Source organism: Acipenser ruthenus, chromosome 28 (assembly GCF_902713425.1).
Source record: "Acipenser ruthenus chromosome 28, fAciRut3.2 maternal haplotype, whole genome shotgun sequence".
NCBI classification, from domain to species: Eukaryota; Metazoa; Chordata; class Actinopteri; order Acipenseriformes; family Acipenseridae; genus Acipenser; species Acipenser ruthenus.
The window spans coordinates 20,814,802-20,835,705 of NC_081216.1; the positions used below are offsets into that span (position 1 = coordinate 20,814,802).

A 20,904-nucleotide genomic window follows, 5' to 3' on the forward strand; every position below is an offset into this window, starting at 1 on the left:
TGTTGGAAGGAGCTTTGTCATTTTCAATAGAACAGCCCATTTGGGAAATATATTTAGATTCTCACTCTTTTACTATATCTTTTTTATGTTTAGGTCGCTTGTTTTGTCAGAACAGGGATTCCCCCTGAATTGCGTGGCCGTGTATGGAAATGTCTCTTGGGTATTCATACACTTCAGGAAAGCAGCCCTTTCATTTATCAGGTAGGAGAATAAATATTCTGACACTTCAATTTCTTTATACTTGATAAAGCGGGCCTTCAAGAATGCTGATATGTATGTGTGTATAATGTTCAGAGTCCATGGCTCTTCTCTAGGATTCATTCCAGCTCAAGTTGACCTGAAGAAGTCTTTTCTAAACCCCTTTAGAATGTTTCTGTTCACCTTTTGTTGTATGAAGTGAGCTGGAAAGCCTTAGGCATGCTGCTCAGAAGTTTTTAGGCTGAAGCTGGTGAGTGGGCTGTTCCCCCATCTCCTGTAGAGAATCTGCAGTATGTTAAGAGGCAGAGGGATTATAAAATCTGCTGTTGGCTCAGTTTGACTTTGCAGTGGTGTTATGGAAAGTGTTGCCAATCTAATGCCTCCACCTGAGAAGTTCAACGGCTTTACAGAGAGTTTTCACAGCACCACAGCAAGGTGATTGATTTTAATATACCGTTTTACTATCCATATCTTAATCCAACATACAATCTAAAGCAAAAAAAAGGTATGGTCTGGTACTTCACAGTCCTTTTCTTTTTCAATAGGAATGCCTAAAGGGAATAAGAAGGCAGCTTGTTGACCTGGGTGTGAGTGAGTTTGGGATTGGCTCTGCTATTGCTACTCTGAGTGAGGCAGAGAATGAGATGGAGTCCAAGAAGAACACTTCCCAATCTGCAGCCAGCTCTTCAGAGTTCAGCGATGTTGTGCTCTTCAGGCAAATAGCTCTTGATCTTCGTAAGCACCTTCCTGGAATACAGTTTACTACGCTGTCTGCATTTTCATTTACATCATTCTTGCTTGTTTCTTATTGGGTGAATATTTAACCAATCAATAATGCAGAACAATTGGCCTTTTCCCAGCTGTGTCAGATAATTGCACAAGCAGAGTTGAAGTTATGCTGTTTTGATAGATTAAAATGATGGGTCCCATTTTAATCAATTTGCAGTCCCAGGGTTTAAAACACGCACTAGCCCTGCAACCAGTCCGGGCTTTCAGAATTTGCATGGTTTCAATATATTGTTGAAATGACCAGTTGCCAGGAGTTTGAACAATCTGGTCCCTGGTAAATGGGCTCTGAACAGATCACACTTGTTGCTGCATGAATAAAACAGATCTGACTAAGTAGGCTTACTAATAGAAGTTGTTTATGCAGCTGTAAGGGAGCCTCTTTTGCCTAGAATATACTCTTCCTTCACCAGTCTTTGCAGGAGAACACACCCTTATAACCTTTTTTTTTTTTTTTTCTCAGTCATGCCAAAATAGCATAACCTTAAAAAATGTCAATGGCTTGAATAAACAGAAAATGCAGCACAGAGGGAGCATTGCTGAAAGCATTTTTGTGCACACTGTGAGTCAGTGTTAATGAATTCTGTTCTATTGCAGAAAGGTCATTTCCTACTCATCGTTCTTTAATGGGTGACGCACCTGAAGCCATAGAAGGCCAAGCCAAGCTGTTCCGTGTCCTCATAGCGTATGCAATATACAATCCCTGGATAGGCTACAGCCAAGGTTAGTGTTTGATTGATGACTGCTGTGCGATTTAGGGAGTATGCCAAGTAAAACGACATACTGTCTCTCTGCATTTAGATTTGTTTTGATAAAACCACTGAATATATATATATATATATATATATATATATATATATATATATATATATATATATATATATACTGTGGGTATGTGTGTGTGTATATATATATATATATATATATATATATATATATATATATATATGAATTCGTTTTTCTCCTTGCTAATATATTGTGCTCTCCCATAATTGTTTACAGAAGTATGCTAAACACACCCTCCTTATCTTTAGCTTACTAATTTAAAAACTTGCTGATCTAACCATTTCTTTGCTACATATGTTAATAGCAGGTAAATAGAACTGAAGAGCATCTCTAACTCAGATCAAAGAACCTCAGACTTAGGAAACAGACACATATCTATCCTATCTATCTGTCTATCTCTATCTATCTGTCTATCTCTATCTATCTGTCTATCTATATCCGTGGCAGTGGACAAAGATGGTGTGCCTTTGTTTACAGTACTGTAGGGGGCACTGTAGAAAGATGCTCTCTTTGATCTTGAATGGCCAACAGTTTATTAGAGGCCAGTTTCACAATTCTACCAAAAGAGGGCAGCAGTGTATAAATAACAGATGCTGAATTTAGTTGTGAAAGTTGATCATGGGGAAGAATTTAAAATATGGTGCACAGATCATACTCATTTAGAGATGTAAATAATTTCAGTTTTTAAATGTCCACTTATTTTAGCAGAGTGTTATCACAATGTTCCCTTGATAAGACACCCAGAAAACCAGGTTCCTATCATATGCAGTATCCACCCCCCCACCAAATATGTGTGTGTGTGTGTGTATATATGTATATTTTAATCTACTCCTTCCTCCTGGTTGACCTCAATTACATGGGTCAGTTTTCTCTTGCCAGGAATGTCCTACATAGCTGCCATGCTCCTGATGAACCTGTCTGAAGAAGAGGCTTTCTGGGCTCTAGTTGCATTGCTGGAAGGACCAAACTACTTAGCAGGACTGTTTGATCATTCCTTAGATAAGTGAGTAGCCTTGTTACTTTCTCCAACATTGTAACACCTACCCCGTGAATTCCTCGCAATGCAAGCCTGTAAGGCAATGCGAGAACTGGATATTCCTCGCACAGGTGAAGCAGAGAGAAAGTGGAAATGACAGATTCATATTGCTGCTAATCTATAACTGAATGTAATGGTCTGTAGCATTGGGTCCATCCTGGTTTGTGAGATTTTAGATATTTTTTTTAATTTTAATTTAACTTTTTTATTTTTTCTTCAGAATTCAGCACAATGCCAAAGTATTTCAGCAGCTACTTAAACACAGAATGCCTCGACTTTGTCAACATATTGTAAGTACTGTACCTATATTGAAGGAAAAGTGCATTCAGATTATCCTTGAATTCACTCAACATATTGGATTGGTACAATCGCCCGTTTTATCCTAAGCGGACCAAATTGTAACTTCATGTAGTGAATCTCATAGTATTTTTTACAGTAAATGGTGTTGACTCGCATGAAGTCAGGGGTAATTGTTAAACCTAATAAAAACAAAACTACTGTAATATGCTTTTCGGTTCCAGAACTTCTAGGAAATAAACACAGCTTTTTTTAATCATGTTAACTTTTGCATGCACCAGATGGTTTGTGGAACACATCACCAGTTATTGCATTGAACTTGTCCTGAACCTAAAATGTGAGCTTTGTATAGTGAAGCGTAAAGATTGTCTGTGAACCTTTGTTAGCTGCAAGTTATGCTGGGTTTGGAAGTAACCACAATGTCAAATAAGTGTAGCTCTAATTTACTGAATACTGTTAGCGTGAGGGATTTTTCAGATTAGATATAAAATATTTGGCCGACAAGAGCGATACAGTATAAAACATTTCTAATAGAACTTCAAATGAATACTGGTAGCTAGTGTGGTAGCAGTAATGTGCTGTCTCGCTCCACCCAGGTCCTGTCACTTCAAATCCCAACCCAGTCAGTCAGTTTGTAAGTGGAGCTTATCAAAATGATGTTGTGTTTTCCTGGACTTTAGTTGAACACAGCAGGGCAGAAAGAACACAGTGCCTCTTTTAACCCCTTATTGAGCCATTCTGAAGAAACAGTAATCTCTCTCTCTTCTATATACTGAGCATCAAAAGAAACATATCACTTATATTTGAGCATCAAAAGAAAATTCACTAGATGTGATCGAAAAATGACAAACTCTGTTTTAGAACAGGTGTAGTGACTTTTTATTGTGCTGATTAACAATTGACATCACAAAGATGCTGCAAAATGATGTGTCGATGTTGGGCAGATGTTGTGAGTCTTGGTCTCCCAGCTCGTGGCCTGTCATTGACAGAGTGTGTCTGGTGGAACACATCAGCAGTTATTGCATTGAACTTGGTTTGAAATTGCTGGCTGTGAGCACCCAAGACAACGAGCCACAGTACGCTGCCCTAGTCCAGCCTCCAATATGCTGATTGCACGAAGGCACTGCTCTCTTGACAGACGTGGCATATTGTTTTTTTTCCTGTGATTTTCTTTCTTGCTTTTATTCAAGCTTGCAATTCAACAGCTGAAATCACTCCATATCCAGTGTCCAATCAACTGTCTCACTAATTAGGTGATTAAGTGCATATGCTTCAGTCATAGTCACTCAAGCATGTCATGGTCAAGAATGAATGATTTAGTGATTACAAAGAAACCCAAAACATTTCGTCAATGTACATTTATATACCTTATTTTCGAAAATAAATGTGTTAATAGTGATACGTTTCTTTTGATGCACGGTATATAAAGTTTTTGCTCAAAAGAGCCAACTTCCCAAAGTTTCGGTATGTTTACATACCTTTGTCAAGGGAAAGTGTGTTTGAAAACAAACAGTGGAGGTGCTTATAGGCTTTGGATATATACACACACACACACACACACATACACATTGTGTTCTACAAGAAGTCAAAATAGCAGATTCCAGATTATATCAACTGGTTAGAAGAACGCACACGCACCCACACGCGCCCACAAACTACTTCTGTCCGCACCCTAACTGTGACGTGTGAAATAGATATCCAAAAGTGTAAAAAATGTATGGGGGGGAGGGGAGAGAACATTGTTGTGGGTATGCATAAGGTCTTGTGCTATGCTTTCTGACCTCCAAAGTACCAGTAAAATAATCTCATTTCAGAATCCCCTGATTTAATAGTGGATAACATTGGTGCATAAACAAGCACCATCGTTTTATATTAGTTAATTAAATGTATCTCATAGCTTTGTGTTGTTAGTCAATGGTAAGTATTTATTAACACAATTACACCAGTTGCTAATGATGTATTGGTTTTTTTTTTGTTTTAAATACTAGGAAGATCTTGGAGTGACAACATTGCATTTTGTCACTCCGTGGTTCTTAACCCTATTCACCTCCCTACCTTGTTGGGATACGGTGCTGGCTGTATGGGACCACATCATTCTAAATGGTAAGGCAAACAACCAGTTTGTACACATTTCAGGTATCGTGAGAATTTAATTTAAAATTCAGTTGCATTTTTATTGCTAATGCTGTTTCAATCATGCATTGCCTACTGTGTAGACCTTTTGTAGCACTATTATAGGTTCTCTTTATAGGGGGAAAAAAAATCTCAAAGTTACTAATAAGATGTTAAAAACTGTGATGCATCCAAAAAGTAAAAACAAAAATCAGTAGGACGTAGCGTGTGTGAAAGTTCAGCCCTATATGAAGAAGTCACGCAGCCACCTTGCTATTAATCAAATGATTCAACTGAGCTGGAATGCTTAAATATACTGAATTTTATTCAGGCACAAGAACATTTGTCATGCAGTTGCAGTCCAATCTGATCGGTGTAGGCTTGGCTTCACCACTGATAAACTGTGTTGCAGTTCCAGCAGCCTGGATGTTAATTCCTTAAAGGCTTGACCTCTGTGACAGTGAGGCACTGCTTCTCTTGACCCAGGAGAAGTGTAGTATTTTGCAGGTGGGAGAGCGCCTTGCATTTCTGACATAGCACGGGAACGGGGGGGGAGGGGGGTCAATCTCTCAAAGTTCTTGAAATATTTGTGCTTTCAGGCCCCTTTGCCTGCATGATGTCTAGAGCGGATGTGTAAGTGACATTAAGTGGATAATCCACACACTGAGCATGTTCAAATGTGAAATGATGTGGCAGGACCCAGAACAATTGTGCCAGGCTAAAGCTGTTCCACTTCAAAAAGTATCGAAACATTAACTTCAAATCTGTAACATATGTGTTCTTCTACACAAACCAAGAAACTGGGGTTCTAAAGAATATAAGACTTTGAACCTTCATCCACCTGTCAGTCAGTTAGAGTACAGGCACTACCACATGCTAGATTACTAAAAGGAAATATTTTGATTAGGTTACACCAGACAAAGGCAAAACTCCTCGGTGCGTTCCCCTACCACTGTAATGCTGTTGTTTTTCTTTTTATAATGTTGTTTAAGTTATCTGCTATGCTAACTAAAGATCTGAGTTTCTGTATAGGATTTTAAACATTCCTACACATGAAATTGTAACAGGGTTCTCAGTCTGACTCTGGCTGCTCTGTTACTGCTGCTTCGCAGTACCTGTTGGAAGCCCTAGACCTCTAATAAATGCATACCTAAATGCAAATTAGTGGCTACCTTCTAAGGTGATTTATGCTTGGAGACTTGTGAAAAACCTGGAAGAGGGCTGATTTGGGTCAAACTCCACAAAGGGCCTCTAGATTATTTATCTGCACCAGACAATGGAACACAGGCCATGCTTGTCACACATCAGTGACTGAATCATTCTGATAGTGTTTTTCATTTTCTGTCCAGTCATCTATCTCTTATTGATTTTGGGACTGTCAGTGTCTTTGTGTTAGTTAGTTAGTGTGTGTGGGGGAAGGAGCTACATGTTCAGCTTCCCACTCACAATAACCTTGGGAAGCCTAAGAAAAGCTGAAAGGAAGTGGCAAAATCTTTTTTTGTTTTAATTGAAGCAGAAAAAGAGATGGCTTCTTAGGTGTCATTACTTGGATCAATCATTTTAGAATGAGGTCATTTTATTTTTTTATCACTACCAGTTTCTTATGATTTGAGTGTTTAAAGTTATAGATAACATTTATAGAAGCAAACTTCCTATACTGCACCGTTAGACAGGTTTTGCGGGTCAGAGTGGCTCATCTCATCCAGATTATCTAGGTCAGTAGACTCAATGACCATGGTCTAACCATTACTAACTAACTGCATGACGAGTCAGGTGACTCATAAAAAGAAATAAAGAAAATTCTGGAAACTTGCTTAACATTTTTAGGTGTGAGTTTCTGTTAGAGGGGTGAATGCACATAGTAGATGTGTTCTTCAATTAAGGTCTTCTGGTCTAGTCTGTTTATTTGGGTTAAGTCTAAGAACAGTAACATGCCATTTCCTAGGTTTCAACGAGGAAGATGTTATGTTATTAACTCAGGTCTACTATAGGGTAGCTATTGCAACACAGTCTAAACGTTACAGCTGTTTACCAAACTGTGTTTAGTCTGAAATGCCGGACCACTCTGCAAACCTTGCGGTTAATGTTGCAGAAATAGCTAGGCCCCAGGGTTTTCAGTACTCCCTGCAGGCCCAGTGGTCAGGCTGTAACAGCTGAAGAATTGGATTTAAAACCCTTTCTAAGTGCTCTTACTAAACTCCCTTACTACTGGCCTTTGTCCCGTTTAAGGGACAATGGACCCTTTGGTCTGATATATCTGTAATGCCTCACTGGTTTCATACAGACCACTCCTAGGTGGCAAATTTTATAAAGAAAAAAATCCCTGTAAAGTTTTATAAATCTTTTAAAAGCTGAAACGGCTAAGCAAGTGCAGTAAAAACATAAATGTTGTTATCCGAGATAATTCCTCAGAGAAAAAAAAAAAAAACACTGTGACATGGGACTCTAAACTGTTGGGAATGATTGTAGATTAGAAAATGGGCTGGCTTAGTTTCAATGTTATTGAAGGTCGGGGTGGTAGCACATATGCCTAATGTAAAACTTGCTGTACTAGATCAACTGATCATTTTTTCCTGAAAGCATGTTACATGAAAAGCAATGGATTTCCATTAGGGATTTTTGGTGGAGAGGCTGCTTTTTGGTACTAATCGGGAGCTGACACAGATGATTAGTCAGCTGGACACAAACATCTATAGAAAAAATGGGCACCCAGGAGTCTGCAGAGGAACTGGATTCTAGTGTGATTTTTATCACCTTGACAAAAGAGTTTCTAAAGTGTGGCTGTCGCACACATTTTTATATTCTATTGAAACTGTTAATGCAGGGATGGAAATACGACTCCTGTTGCATAGCAGTTTCACCTATTCCGGGTTTTACTACAGACTTGATTAGCCACAGCCTATAGGTAAAAAGCTCAGGTGTGTCTTATTAAACTTGCAATAAAACCAGGAATGGATCATGGTGCTATGCAATGGGAGTCTTATTCCCATTCCTCTAATGAATTGTATTGTAAAGCATTCTTTATTTGAACTATTAATATTCAAGATGTCTTGAAAAATCAGAGGTACAGCAAAGCATACACCTTTAAAGGTGATTTTACAGGATTATGCATGGATTCTCAAATATCAAGGAAACAAATCCAACATTCATAAAGCATGCACTATTCTGAGGATTTCTTGTAGTTTGGTGTTACAATAAAATAACCCACTGCTGTGACATTGATTAACCTTTCATTCACCAAGTGGTTATCGGAAGCAGGTTGCGTAGTTACTTCTGAATGGCATCTCTTTTACTTCCACAGGCATTGTGGTGGTTTTCACTACAGGACTGTGTATTTTACAGCAGCTTGAGTCGCGACTGCTGGAAATGTCGGATGTGTCTCTCCTCCTGCCCACGCTGCTCAGGGTGCCTGTTGATGTGTAAGTCTTCATTTATTTAGCTTCCTGTATACAACGTGCATAATGTATGAAAAAGGCTATTGTCGGGCATATAGCCGTGAAAGTGGCAAGCTGAGGAAGGAGGAGTTGGTGAGCACTGCAGCTGAAATCAGTTGAGTTTGACGAACAAAACCTTAGTTCACCATCAATCAGGTGTGCCCCAGATGTGAACGGAAGACATTGGAACAAAAAACAAGCAAAAAAGTTGTACTACCCCTTAATAGAAGCCCAGTGTTGGTAATGTAGTTGCGCTGCAGTTTATCATGCCTTTTTGCTTGCTGCTGTGTACTGTTATATTTGCAGACCCAATTTGAAAATGATGGTCCATTCTATCGGTTCGCTAATGCATCTGTTTGGTTCCACCATAAAAGTTCTCTGATGGTGCGTAATGCAGTGGAATAATTTATGCAGTACACTCTGAACATATGGGAACCTATCAATCAAATGAAATGGTTTATCTGTCAAATACACAATTATAATAATACATGTTGTCATTTGTTAAATGATGAAAGAACTTTGAACAAGTTGCTATTTTAAGAGGTGTTTAAACTGTTATCATTTTAATTAGGATGCAGTATAAAGGGTTTGGAGTATTCTTCCTGTAAAGTAAGGTGTTGAGTGAATGGACCATTTTACTTTACAATTGAACCCACATTAGTACAGGTACTTTGACACCATCAGACTTGACTGGGTTCATTTTCAGGTGAAAAAGGCTTGTAATGTAAACTGCAGCCTGTAATGAAAAGCTTTGTCTAAACTGAAACTGAATATCATGAACATCAGCTCAATCCACATTAAGCTGGCACAAGATGGCATTTCTTGTTTATTCCCAACTGTTACCTAGGTAGCCTTCCGAACAATGAGGGTTGTGTTGGCACTAAAGTTGTTCTGTACTGAAAATGTATTTGTGTTGGCAATTTCTACAGCCCGTTGTATATTGAATTAGCATTCAAAGATATGACTTTTACTGTATTATATATTTTGCTTTTGTTTAACATGGCATTTGAACAACTTTGCTGCTAATTATTATTGTCTCCTGTGTTATACGTTTCCTGCTATAAATCTCAAAATGTTGGCTTTTCAGCTGAATAAAAGTTGACAGAAGACACGGCTGCAGTGACATGTCCAAGTTACTCAATCTTGTTTGTGTTGAGGGCCTTAATAAACCTGTTGTTTTGGTAGTGGGTGGGGATGTTGCTATGGGAACAGTGCCATCCCTTTTCATAGGCCTTGCCCTTAGATTGCTTATAAAGCTATACATGAGAGGCCACTTTGCTTTCACTGATTAGGCCCCTGTTCACCTTTCTGCTCTGCTGAGCACAACTTCATGACTTCACAGCCCAAGAATTAAGAACTGTGCACAAAAGCAGCTTCTCCACCAAAGAAATGAAACAACTATTTGTGTACAATGACCCACTCGCCTGACTCTTCTGTTCACCACCTATCATTAAACATTTTACAGTCTCCGGTCGCCTGCTTTTTAGACGCAGCATAATTTAGGAAAATTGCATTCACCCTTTCTTAATGACCTGTAATCACAAATTGCTGGGGTTACATGACTGCAATAGCCGTGAGCTACCAGGTTGAGCGGATTGCCAGCTGAAGAACTCAGTGACTCATTCTACAGTTTTTGTAAACGGCTTTGTAACAGTGGTAATTAAGGGGGGGGGGGGGGGGGGGGTCAGACTACTAAAGCAAGGCCTTTAAAGAAAAGAAGAAATTGAGTTTTGCTGTAATCGTGACACAGGTGTTTGAAATTGTTAAACAGTAAATCACTCTTGAATTTCTGTCAATTTTACAGGCACTCAAAGCAGAATGTAAAAAGCTTTTTAGGTTGAGCGTCTCAAAGAGCACAGATAAAAACCCAGTGATGGTGGAATTTTTAAAGTGTTACATAGATTAAGAGCTGTTCAGCGAATACCATTTGGTGTCGTTTTTTGGTAGGAATTAAATAAATAAATCAAATAATCGTATTTGCTTTTTTAACATTATATTGAACTATTTTATTTAGTTGTAAATCATTTGTTTCTACACGTGTTCTTTAGGTAAATTCAGGTTTTTTAAATATATCCAATCTAACCGATATAACACTGTAGAGAAACTGGTGCATCCTGGTACCCTTACTGTAGGTCACATGGTCTGATAGGAGCTTGACCATTGCCGTTGGTTTGAGATGGAACACAAGTACCAGGAAGGAGTTGCAGCTTCATCCTTAGCCTTGTCTTTTAAAATATCAGAATAGTCCAAATTGAAGTATAAACTACAAACCAAGAAACAAACGATACTTGACAGAAGAAAAGGGCGATTGGTGATAATACTACAAGTGCTAAACTCGCTTGTTTCTTTTCCTTTTCAAAATAAGCATAAAGGTCGTTGAGGCTGTTTTTACTCCTCAGTTTAAGTGAACATTAGCAGAAAAGCAGGGGTTTGACTTCATTGTTGGGATATACATTCCTGTAAATGAATCACTGAATGCTTGATAATATAAATGCTTTATAGTGCCGATAGCTTCAGGCAAAGGGGTAGTCAGGTGCACTCAATAAGGGTACTTACCACCTTTTATGTTGTCAGGATTTGATTGAGTCACCAGGCTGGCTAGGTATAGCTATTTGAGTGTGTTCTATATTCCTGTACGTTTATATTGAAGAATAAACCGTATATAATGACACGGAAGAAACTACACAGAAGAATGACTTCATTGCTCCTTTGTGCAACTCGGTTGTTTTTTGCTAGTTTTTATGCCTTTCCACTTGCTTCGAAATACCCTGTGGGCTTTAAAATTGGTACATTTAGTTTTTTGCAGATGTTTAAGGATTCTGAAACATCAAAGTGACTGTTCAGAAGTAGAATAAAGCCTTAATGGGAAGTTAATTTTCCTAATGTTGCTGACCTGTGATTGGTTTAGCAAGGCGGGGGCGGGGGCGGGGGCGGGGGGGGGGGGTGGGGGTGGACCTTGGGCTGTCTGGACTTTGCAAACCTTCAGAGTGTGTTGTGAAACCTTATCCACGAGTAAAGCTATAGTCTGGTTGCATTTCAGTAAAATATTCTACATGACAGTCTGGTTCTGGATAGTGATTTAAGATCTTTTGTGGCAGCTTGCTTTTTATTCCCAATTCAAATCTTAGGATGTATCATCTTTCAGCTTCTATTTATCCCACGTTGAATGTATAACAGTTCATTGTTGTTTATCCACGGTAGCCAAAACATTTGCCAGTCATACCTAAATCAGACATGTTTGCTCACCTTGCATTTTGTTGGGTAACAGAAACTTGGAATATAAGAAGACTCTTAAAGTAGAAGTCTAGTTTTCTCTTCATGCAAGATGAACTGTGCTTTAAGATTAAAAAAATATAAAAGAAAAGAGTCATGCTGCTGAACTCCCTAAGGTGGGGAGAGGATTGAAGATGACTGTAAAAAGAAAGATGTTAAGGTTGCATATTTTGGGACTACAGCGATTTCTAAAAAGAAAAACTAGACTACTGATGTCTCATTCCTTGACTCCCAGCTGGACAACTGAAGATAAAGATAAGCTTCTGGACCCTGCTTTTATTTTTTTTTGTGTGCGTGTTTATGCCTGTCTTTGGATATTGGAATAGAACAATCACCCAAGCAAGTTTGGATGTTTGTAACAATCCCATCCATTGTGAAATGTGATTTGTCATGTATTCTAATGAATTGGTTAGCTATGTTACAATTCCTAATCTCCGTATGATGCACATGGTCTATATGTATCTGGATTAGGAGATATCATTGTAGCCATTCATCCCTGATGGTGTATCAAATATCTTGCTCTCCTGAGCCCCTCAATTGTTTTTTCAGATACAGAAGGGTTAGTGTCAAGGCTTTAGGCGATTGGTGACAGACTAACCACTGTGACAGGTTTCATATCTAATCCAGTATGTGTTGGACAAGTGGAGACGTCAAGCGCTATTGTACAATAAGCTGCTTAAGTACCTTTATTTTTCATCCATATGGTCATTTTTCTGCACACAAGTGTGGCCTTTCAGAGGCTGTCAGTGCCAGCAATTGTTTGGATTTGACAAGTATCCGCGGCTTGACGGGATGATGTGCTGGTCTTCTCACTTCTTTATAAAGCCCTGCACATCGCAGGCCTGCACGCATTTCATCCTGCTTTAACTTCATGCTGTAGCCAGGGCATTCTGGTCACCACACATTCTCTTCATTTTTTAAAAGATGTTTTTTTATCTGCGATCATTTGAACACTAACTAACTATACAGAACTAATAAACAAACTAAATACTTTCAGTATCTTCTACTGAAAATAATGTCATTCTGGTCTGTGTTGAGTGGCGTTATCTTTCCTAGACTGTGATAGCACTCTGCTGTTTTGTGTGGACTTATCTCCACTAGTTTTCTGTATACAGGTCTGCAGTGTTAAGAGTTCAGGACCCTCGCTGTTCTGTCTCTGCCGATGCTTAGCATTACCACAATGTTGCTCTATACATGGTGTACTGCACTTTTTGAAAATATTTCAAATTAGTCTTATTTCAGAGCAAGATTTTTTCTTCTGACTGTTTGAGAGGGAAAAAATCTTGCATGGCTCCCAAGCACCTTTACTTAAATATTTTAACAGTGTGTAATAAACTACATCGACTACAGTGTGTAATAAACTACAGTGTGATAAACTACATGGACAGTATCCCTACATCTGTGAAAGTGTCTTTTAAATGAACTTTACATTCAAATCGAGAAAGTTGTTGTGGATAGATTGTTTTTAACTTTAAAAATGATAGCTTTTATTATTATTTTTTTTTAATCTTTAAGCCCCTGTATACTCTTGTAAATAAGATGATTCATCTCATATTTCTTTTTTTTTTTTTTTTAACCCAAGTTAAATCATTTAAATAACAAAAGTGTAAGTAAAACATGCTGTTTCTTTCTCATTGAATTCAGAACTGTATTCTGCTTTATAAAGTGGAAACTGGAGAAGAATGGATAAGCATTTTATCTGGTCTGTTTTATTTGTTCACCAAGTCAACCTTGGCAATGAAATGAAATGATTCCCAGATAAATATCTACCATAAATGAAAGTGAATGTCAGGAAGTGTTGTAAATCAAGGAGAGCAGCTGGCGAGAACATCATCTGTCCACAACAGTCTGTTTTTAATTAAGAACTTAAAAACATAAACAAAGTGCTTAATATTGTACTAGAAATGGAGTAAGCCATGGTTAAAATTATAAGAAATTACGCCAAGTAGTCAAACATTCTAGTGCCTTCCTTAGTGTTCAGAGCGTTTGGAAGTTAGGGGTGCCATAGTTGCAGGTACAGTACATGGCATGGGATAAGGACTGGTTGTCACAAGTGTTCTTAATCATCTGTTTCAATTGCCTTCCCACTTGTGTCTCCATATGAAATTGTCTTAAAATACAACAGCCGAAGAAAAGGTCCCTGACTATAGACTGCTTGTGCCTGACACTGGGTCCCTGTTGTAAGGCAGATTTAAGGGGCGACTTTTTTGGTCCCGGGTTGAGCTCTTTTGAAGTGTTTTTGAGGCAGCCTGAGTGAATGTGAATGCTCCATGCGCTCGGCCTGTTTGAAACGCTCCCTATGCGATTGGAGGGTGAAGTGGCTGATAAAAGCAATGCAAGTCATGGATCGACTTTCGGAGCTTGGAGCAAATGGCGTCCCTTCGTGCCTGTGCTGGGCCGCACATTTACTGAGCTACAGCTACCCCAGCAGGAGTCAATCATTTCTAAAGGTAAACCGATTCATTCATTGATTAATAGATCAATTGTTCCAATGATATCAAGGAACAATGGAAGGGTCAAATTTATCAAACAAATTTATAAAACCCAGCGGTACTATTGGTTGAAGCTTTAGAGAAGAGTTGTTACGCTCTCATCTTTTAATAATCTTTCTGCACCACAGTGAAGGGGTCACCTCTTGTAAGTGTATGTTGAATATGACGGGACATCTGAATAGATGCATGGTGTGCTCTGGAGCAACAATACAGCCTTTCATTTCAAGTGAAGTGGAGAAGCCTCTATTATTGCACGCATCTTTAGAGATGGTATTTATTTAGAAATGAAAAAGGGATACCCCCTTTATTTTAATATGTGCAGGCTATCGGTTTAACCTGGCTTGGACTATATCTATGCAGATGATACTCGGAGAAGGGAGCCTTTGTGCTGCATTGTGTGGTACAAGTTGAAAAGTTTTATAAGGGAATAGTGCTGGTGGTGAACTGGAGAGGGCTCACCAAGTGGTTCCCAAGTTGCTTCACTGGGAACATTCACCGTTTTGAATAAAGCCTCATTTTAATATGCAGTAGCTTCATGCCGATAAAGCATTTCACATGGTTTTGTAAGTGAAAGAAAATTGTGTTTTACCAGGCTACATTTTTGTTTTTTAGCATGCACTGCATAAAACGTTCATTCTTTTAAGAAGCCTGGTTTTGAAGGGAAGATCACTAACTTGTTTGATATCTTTTAGTAACAATTCGTGACAATGTTAAGAATCTTTTTTTTTTTGTCCTTTTAAATGCATTGAATGCTGTTTATTTAAACTTTTGTTTGATGAAAAATATTGTATGTAAGAATTTTGTTGATCTTTATGTAATCTATTCTAAATCTGTATTATATGCTGTAGGGTATGCAAAATGAATTGAAGATGTGTTAAGTGTCTTTTTGTTTATTTTTTAAAGAAGTAATAAACAACTTTTTTGATTAGAAGTCTATCAATGTCTTTCGTTGTTTAAGAATTCACTGTTTCTTTTATAGTACTTCATATCTTAAGATTGAGTTTAAAGATATGGATGACGATGGTTCTGTTGTCACAGAATTTGTAATCCTTTTGTAAAATGAGACCCTTTTTGTGTAGATTAGAGTAAGGGTGTATGCCCTCTATGATTTGATCAGAGAAGAGGGTTAACTTCAGAAACTATATATCTAGAGAAAGAGGCAGGGATTCAAGTTCAAACATGAAGACTTAAGAAGAAAATATGAATGTTTACAAAGCAAGAGAGATAAACAGTCCAGTTAGAGTTCCTAGAAAAGCAGCTGTAAACATGTCTTTTCATAATGAACATGGCAATGAATGATGGGTTGTGGAAACACCAGCTTATTTAATAGGTTTCAGTTATTAATTTATGTTTAGCAAACAAGAGAGTTTGGTCTCCCATTTCCTTTATTTCTTTGCTCAGGGTGGACTCGGTTTCAAAGTATGCTCTCATATGTTCATTGGATAAGAGATTTGTGGTTTTAATGTGTGTTTACAGCTTCTCTCTCACACAGCTATTCCTTCCCATAATGTGATTTAAAAAAAAAAATCTCTTTTGATCTCTCTAGATCCAGACACAGTGTTTTGGTTCCAGCACTGTGGAGGAGTGAAGTACACAAGTGGGAGATTGATTGCATGCAAAGCCTGGTTCTAGAAGAGGAGGGAGAAGAACCTGTCCCAGGTACAAACTAGAACAAAACCTAGTGCTTCAAGCACACTGCTACTGAACGTCCAATTAGACAAGCTACACACTGATACACGGGCATCGGGGCACAAAACATGGTCTTTACCAGAGGAAGGCCTGGCTTGAGATTTAGACTTGATGGGGAGCTCCAAGTGTCAGGGAGGGAGGAAAGGTCTATGATGGTCTGGTATTAAGAGGCACAGAGGAGACAGTATTAAACGAGAGGCATTTTACTAGTATTAATATTGTAGTTGAAAGGGTACCTTAACATTTTCATTCATTTTCATAATTTAGAAAATACACCAAACTATGACATTATTATTATTATTATTATTATTATTATTATTATTATTATTATTTTTAAACAAACCCCATTAAACCCCCATTATTATATGCAAGTTCGGTTTAAAAAAAATATATATATTTTTATTATTGCCATTGTCAAAACCAAACCTGCTTGTCCTGCTATGTGTTGAGAAAACTTGTCTGCTGTACACACAATGTGAAAACTTCTGTCGATGAGCTTTCAAGAAAATGTAACCAGTGTTTATGCATAAGCTCACAATGTCAGTCAAAAAGTGGGGTAATATCCTGAATAGTGGCATCTGGAGAGTGAGAGAGAGATGAATCGTCTTTTATCATTTGATGTTTTGAATGTAAATCACACTAATAGAAAACACTAACAAAAAAGAATGATGAGAATGACAGTAAAAGATAACCTTGTTATTAATCATTTAGGTTTTTAATTTGAGTATTTATTTATATTTATATTTATATTTATATTAATATATATTTGGGATAAGTTAAGTTGTTGGTAACCAGAGAACAGATTGTTATGTGGGTCAAGTGTATAAGTATGGCAGTTGTAATATAAAGCAGCTGCTCAAGGTTACACCTCAAAGATGGGCTGTGTTACCTTCTCCATACACACCCAGTCCTCACAGGCGATCTGGGCACTGTAAACCCAGTTGCCAATGAGGGTGTCAGTATTGGTTTCTGTCAGGAGCATTTGAACACAGTTCACTTCAGCCTTAACAAAGAAAACTACTTGTTGTCAACCATGTTAAATAATGCTTACTATGCCGAGATCTTTGTGTTGTAGTAACCACTCGTGTTTACTCTGGCCAGTAATAAACCAAAAACTCTTTGCTGAATATGCTTGCCCACTGTAGTGCAGGTTATAATGAAAGATCTATTTTGTTTGGCTCCAGTGTTTTTAACGTGTCTGAACAGGTAGACCATGAGAAGACAATGTGCAGTGTTGGCGTTGCATCATTTCTCTGATGTTACATTGCGAGTTGAATGCCCTATAGACTGAAGCACAACCTCTTTCCTGTGTAAATTAGAAAACATTTTGTCCAGTAAGATATAGACAAGCATTCAATAGACTTGACCCCCTGGTATCTGAGGTACAAAGATACAATTTCACCAATTCTGCTGTTCAGCAGCTGTTTAATGCTGAGTACATACAATGCTGCTTTTCTTATTCAATACCCCAGCGTATTTGGTGCTCGCTGGCTAAGATGCTATCTCAAGCAGTTGTTTGTTCTTTTAGTTGTAAGCTTTCTAACCAACTACAAAGATAATTATAGCCACTGATGTGCGATTTACAAAATAGGCAGAAACATTCAACTGTTTAGAGTCTTTATATCAATACAAAAAAGGCAAAGACCTAAATATTTATCTAGTGTTGGTTATTGAGAAGTTGCATGTCTCATAGATAACTATGACTACCATTTCATTGATTTACTTCACTGTTTTGGCTTTAGGTTATAGTGACGCACGGGTCACGTAAGTTGTAAAAAGTTTGTTTCTTATGGCAACGTGTTTCTATTTTAGCCACACATGAACCAGTAGTCATTACCTTTTGTGTTCTATCACAGGGTTGCCAAGGTATTTTGTGTGTCTTTTACTCACATACCAGAATTGGGGCCTGTAACATTTGTAGCGCTGTGCTTTGTTTAGTGAGACAGGTAATTGAACAGGAATTTGAGATTTTAGCCAGGTATGCACAGTGAATGTGGGGGGCACTCTCACTGTGCCTCATTACTCTGAAAGGTGACCTTGCATGGAATACGGTGGTGCTTATTTTGTAAGACACCTAGCAATCACATTCTAAAAATAAGCTTTGTCTGACATGAGTCACAGGCAGCCGGACAAAGACGGTCCTGCCACCTGGGGGAGGGGCTGCTGGTGTGTGATCTTTGGACACCTCCAACAACATGTTTTACTGCCATCCTTTTTTCTTCTTGCCTGGTGAGTCTGCTGCTAAATTGTCTAGTCTTGCTATTCCCTGACAGGGAAAAAACTCTTCAAGAATAAATCAAAGCCTGCTAAGCGGCCATAGCACAAGCCACCCAGGCTGAGTGACCTGAGCTTGTTAGCAATCCAAGACACCTGGACACCTGCCATAGGGAGTCCTCGCTTAACACTGTTGTGGAGAAAATCACTTGTCACACTTTAGAACTTTTAAGTCTTTAGAGGTCCATATCAAATTGTGAGGAAACTTGGTTCGGGCATTCTTTAGTACAAGTTATTGCGATTATCAAAGTCTGCGCATAAAAAGAGGAACCTGTCCATCTGTTTGTCACACATTTTATGGTGGGTGTGCCTGTAGGTCATGGTAATACTTTTTCATTATACCGATAGCTCTAGTGTTGTTACTAACATACTTGTTTATTTTTTGTGCTCTAGAGGCCATTTATTCTTAGAACAAGGATAGAACAAACTATGTCAATGGGAGCTTCCCTGCTTCTCGCTGTGAACAGGCATGAAGCCTGCCCTTGAGGGCCCAGCCATGCCAATCCAGACCTTAACCTTGGCAGCAGTGTGGAGTAGTGGTTAGGGCTCTGGACCCTTGACTGGAGGGTCGTGGGTTCAATTCCCTGGTTGGGGACACTGTTGCTGTATCCTTGAGCAAGGTACTTTACCTAGATTGCTCCAGTAAAAACCCAACTGTATAAATGGTTAATTGTATGTAAAAATAATGTGTAAAAAATAATGTAATTGTATGTAAAAATAATGTGATATCTTGTAACAATTGTAAGTCGCCCTGGATAAGGGCGTCTGCTAAGAAATAAATAATAATAATAATAATAATAATTAACCCCAGTACCAACTTCACTGCATTGTGGTATTGTGAAATAGATGAACTGAGTGCTGTTTACACCAGCCCCTATAACCCATTTTTCTATGGAATGTTCCTAAGGTAAGAGTCCTGTGTAGTTACTCACTTACTAGTTAGTAAAGTTTGTAAACACTCAGTGACGCACAAAGAGAAGGGATGGCACTCACTATAAAAACAAATAAATAAAAAGACTGCTGAACACTCACTCTTCCAGTAGGTATTAGTGTGAGGCAGTCCCTCCCCTGTGAATTGTAAACTTTAAAGCCATTGGGATCAGAAGGCAGGCAGTGTTTGTCTTTGTGTTTTGTAGCTTCACTGCACATGGGGATGGTATGTGAGCCGCACCTCACTGCCTTGGCTGGGGAGCAGTTTCCAGGAAAGGACAGAGCTGGGACATCGTACTCTAGAGCTCTTACTACACATCTGTCCGCCCATTTGACACTTCCTCTCCACTGGGCCTCATTTGATTGTGGATTGATGGATGGTGAAATTGTCCTCCTTGGGTGGTTGGTTTCCTCCTTGTACCTGTGGAGGAGGATTATTCTAGTGTGGGAGGGCAATGATGTGGCAGGGAGCAATCCCATTGCTCAAAATGGCTCTATTCACATTACAACAGATTGTGTTAATTTTTTTTAGAAATCCTACTGTCTAACTCTAATACCCAGTTTTAATATAAAAACAACAAAGCACTTCCTTGCATCAGAGAATTGGAATTGCCTACTACTGTACTTCATTGTGTTCCATTTACAAAAAGGTTGTTGTAGGTTTCAAGAAATTGTGTTCCAGCTTAAAACACTGAAGTAAATGTGGTCTTATGTTTTGTTCTTTAAAACACTGCAAAGCTCAACACAAGCAAGTTATCGTGTCAGTCGTGAAACGTGGTCGTACATTTGAATAAATATAGTTCAGCATTTAGTTTTGGTGGTGGATGCTCTTATTGCTAAAACATGGAGAAAAGTTCTACACAAAAAACAAAACCGGTGAATTAAATTCAAAGTGCAAATTGAGACGGCTGCGCTGGAGTGGAGTTTAGCAGCACTGTGTCTGTTTTAAGTAAATCAAGTTTTTAGACCGTTGCAGTGCATTGTAAGTGCTGACATCTTTGGAGGTCTGTAGTGTTGAAAGGGTTAATTTCATGCTGCACTTCTAATGTTCTTTGAAGTTGGTCTCTTACAGTAATAATGGGGACTGACGGCACAGGGGCCTAAAGGAATTCTGTGCTGTAAACCGATAGGAAGGTGACACAAAAAAGCTAACAATTATGATCTCCTAATGCGTCAGTAATGCTGTCAGTGTCCGTCATTTAAACGTCAGTCAGTGGTGGCATGTGTATTTAAGGGGTGTATCATGTTGTAAATGCAAGTTCTGCGTTCTTGCACATAAAACTTAAGCATCTTGCTGTATAGCCCACTCCTCTTCTAAGACTAAAGTGATATTTGTAGATGCAGAAGATAAATTGTGAAGCTCGACGCAGCTATTGTAAAGATCAGTCTCTTTTGAAGAAATCTGGTTTAGGAAGCTTGTGAATCCGATGAGTAAGGAAAGACACAACAGCATGTACTCATATGCCAAGTCACCATTTTATTTTGTCTTTTAGCAGGGCAGACAGACTAATTGACTTAGCTGCCTCTATGTGTCCGTGTGATGAACACAGTCTCATGATTGCATCATTTGATCATAAAAAGGATTTAAAATTGCGGT

General features: G+C 38.5%; 1 protein-coding gene across 2 annotated transcripts in view; it reads left to right on the forward strand.

Annotated features, from left to right (window-relative positions):
- LOC117435180 (uncharacterized) overlaps window positions 1-20,904 on the forward strand; it is a 73,751-nt gene that overhangs the window by 1,254 nt on the left and 51,593 nt on the right. For both annotated transcript variants that reach the window (XM_034058199.3, XM_059003165.1), the window contains exons 3-10: window positions 94-201; window positions 744-933; window positions 1,582-1,707; window positions 2,650-2,773; window positions 3,027-3,096; window positions 5,092-5,206; window positions 8,517-8,634; window positions 15,961-16,073. In XM_034058199.3, the coding sequence (XP_033914090.3) occupies window positions 94-201; window positions 744-933; window positions 1,582-1,707; window positions 2,650-2,773; window positions 3,027-3,096; window positions 5,092-5,206; window positions 8,517-8,634; window positions 15,961-16,073 (964 nt within the window). The remainder of the gene's footprint in view (window positions 1-93; window positions 202-743; window positions 934-1,581; window positions 1,708-2,649; window positions 2,774-3,026; window positions 3,097-5,091; window positions 5,207-8,516; window positions 8,635-15,960; window positions 16,074-20,904) is intronic.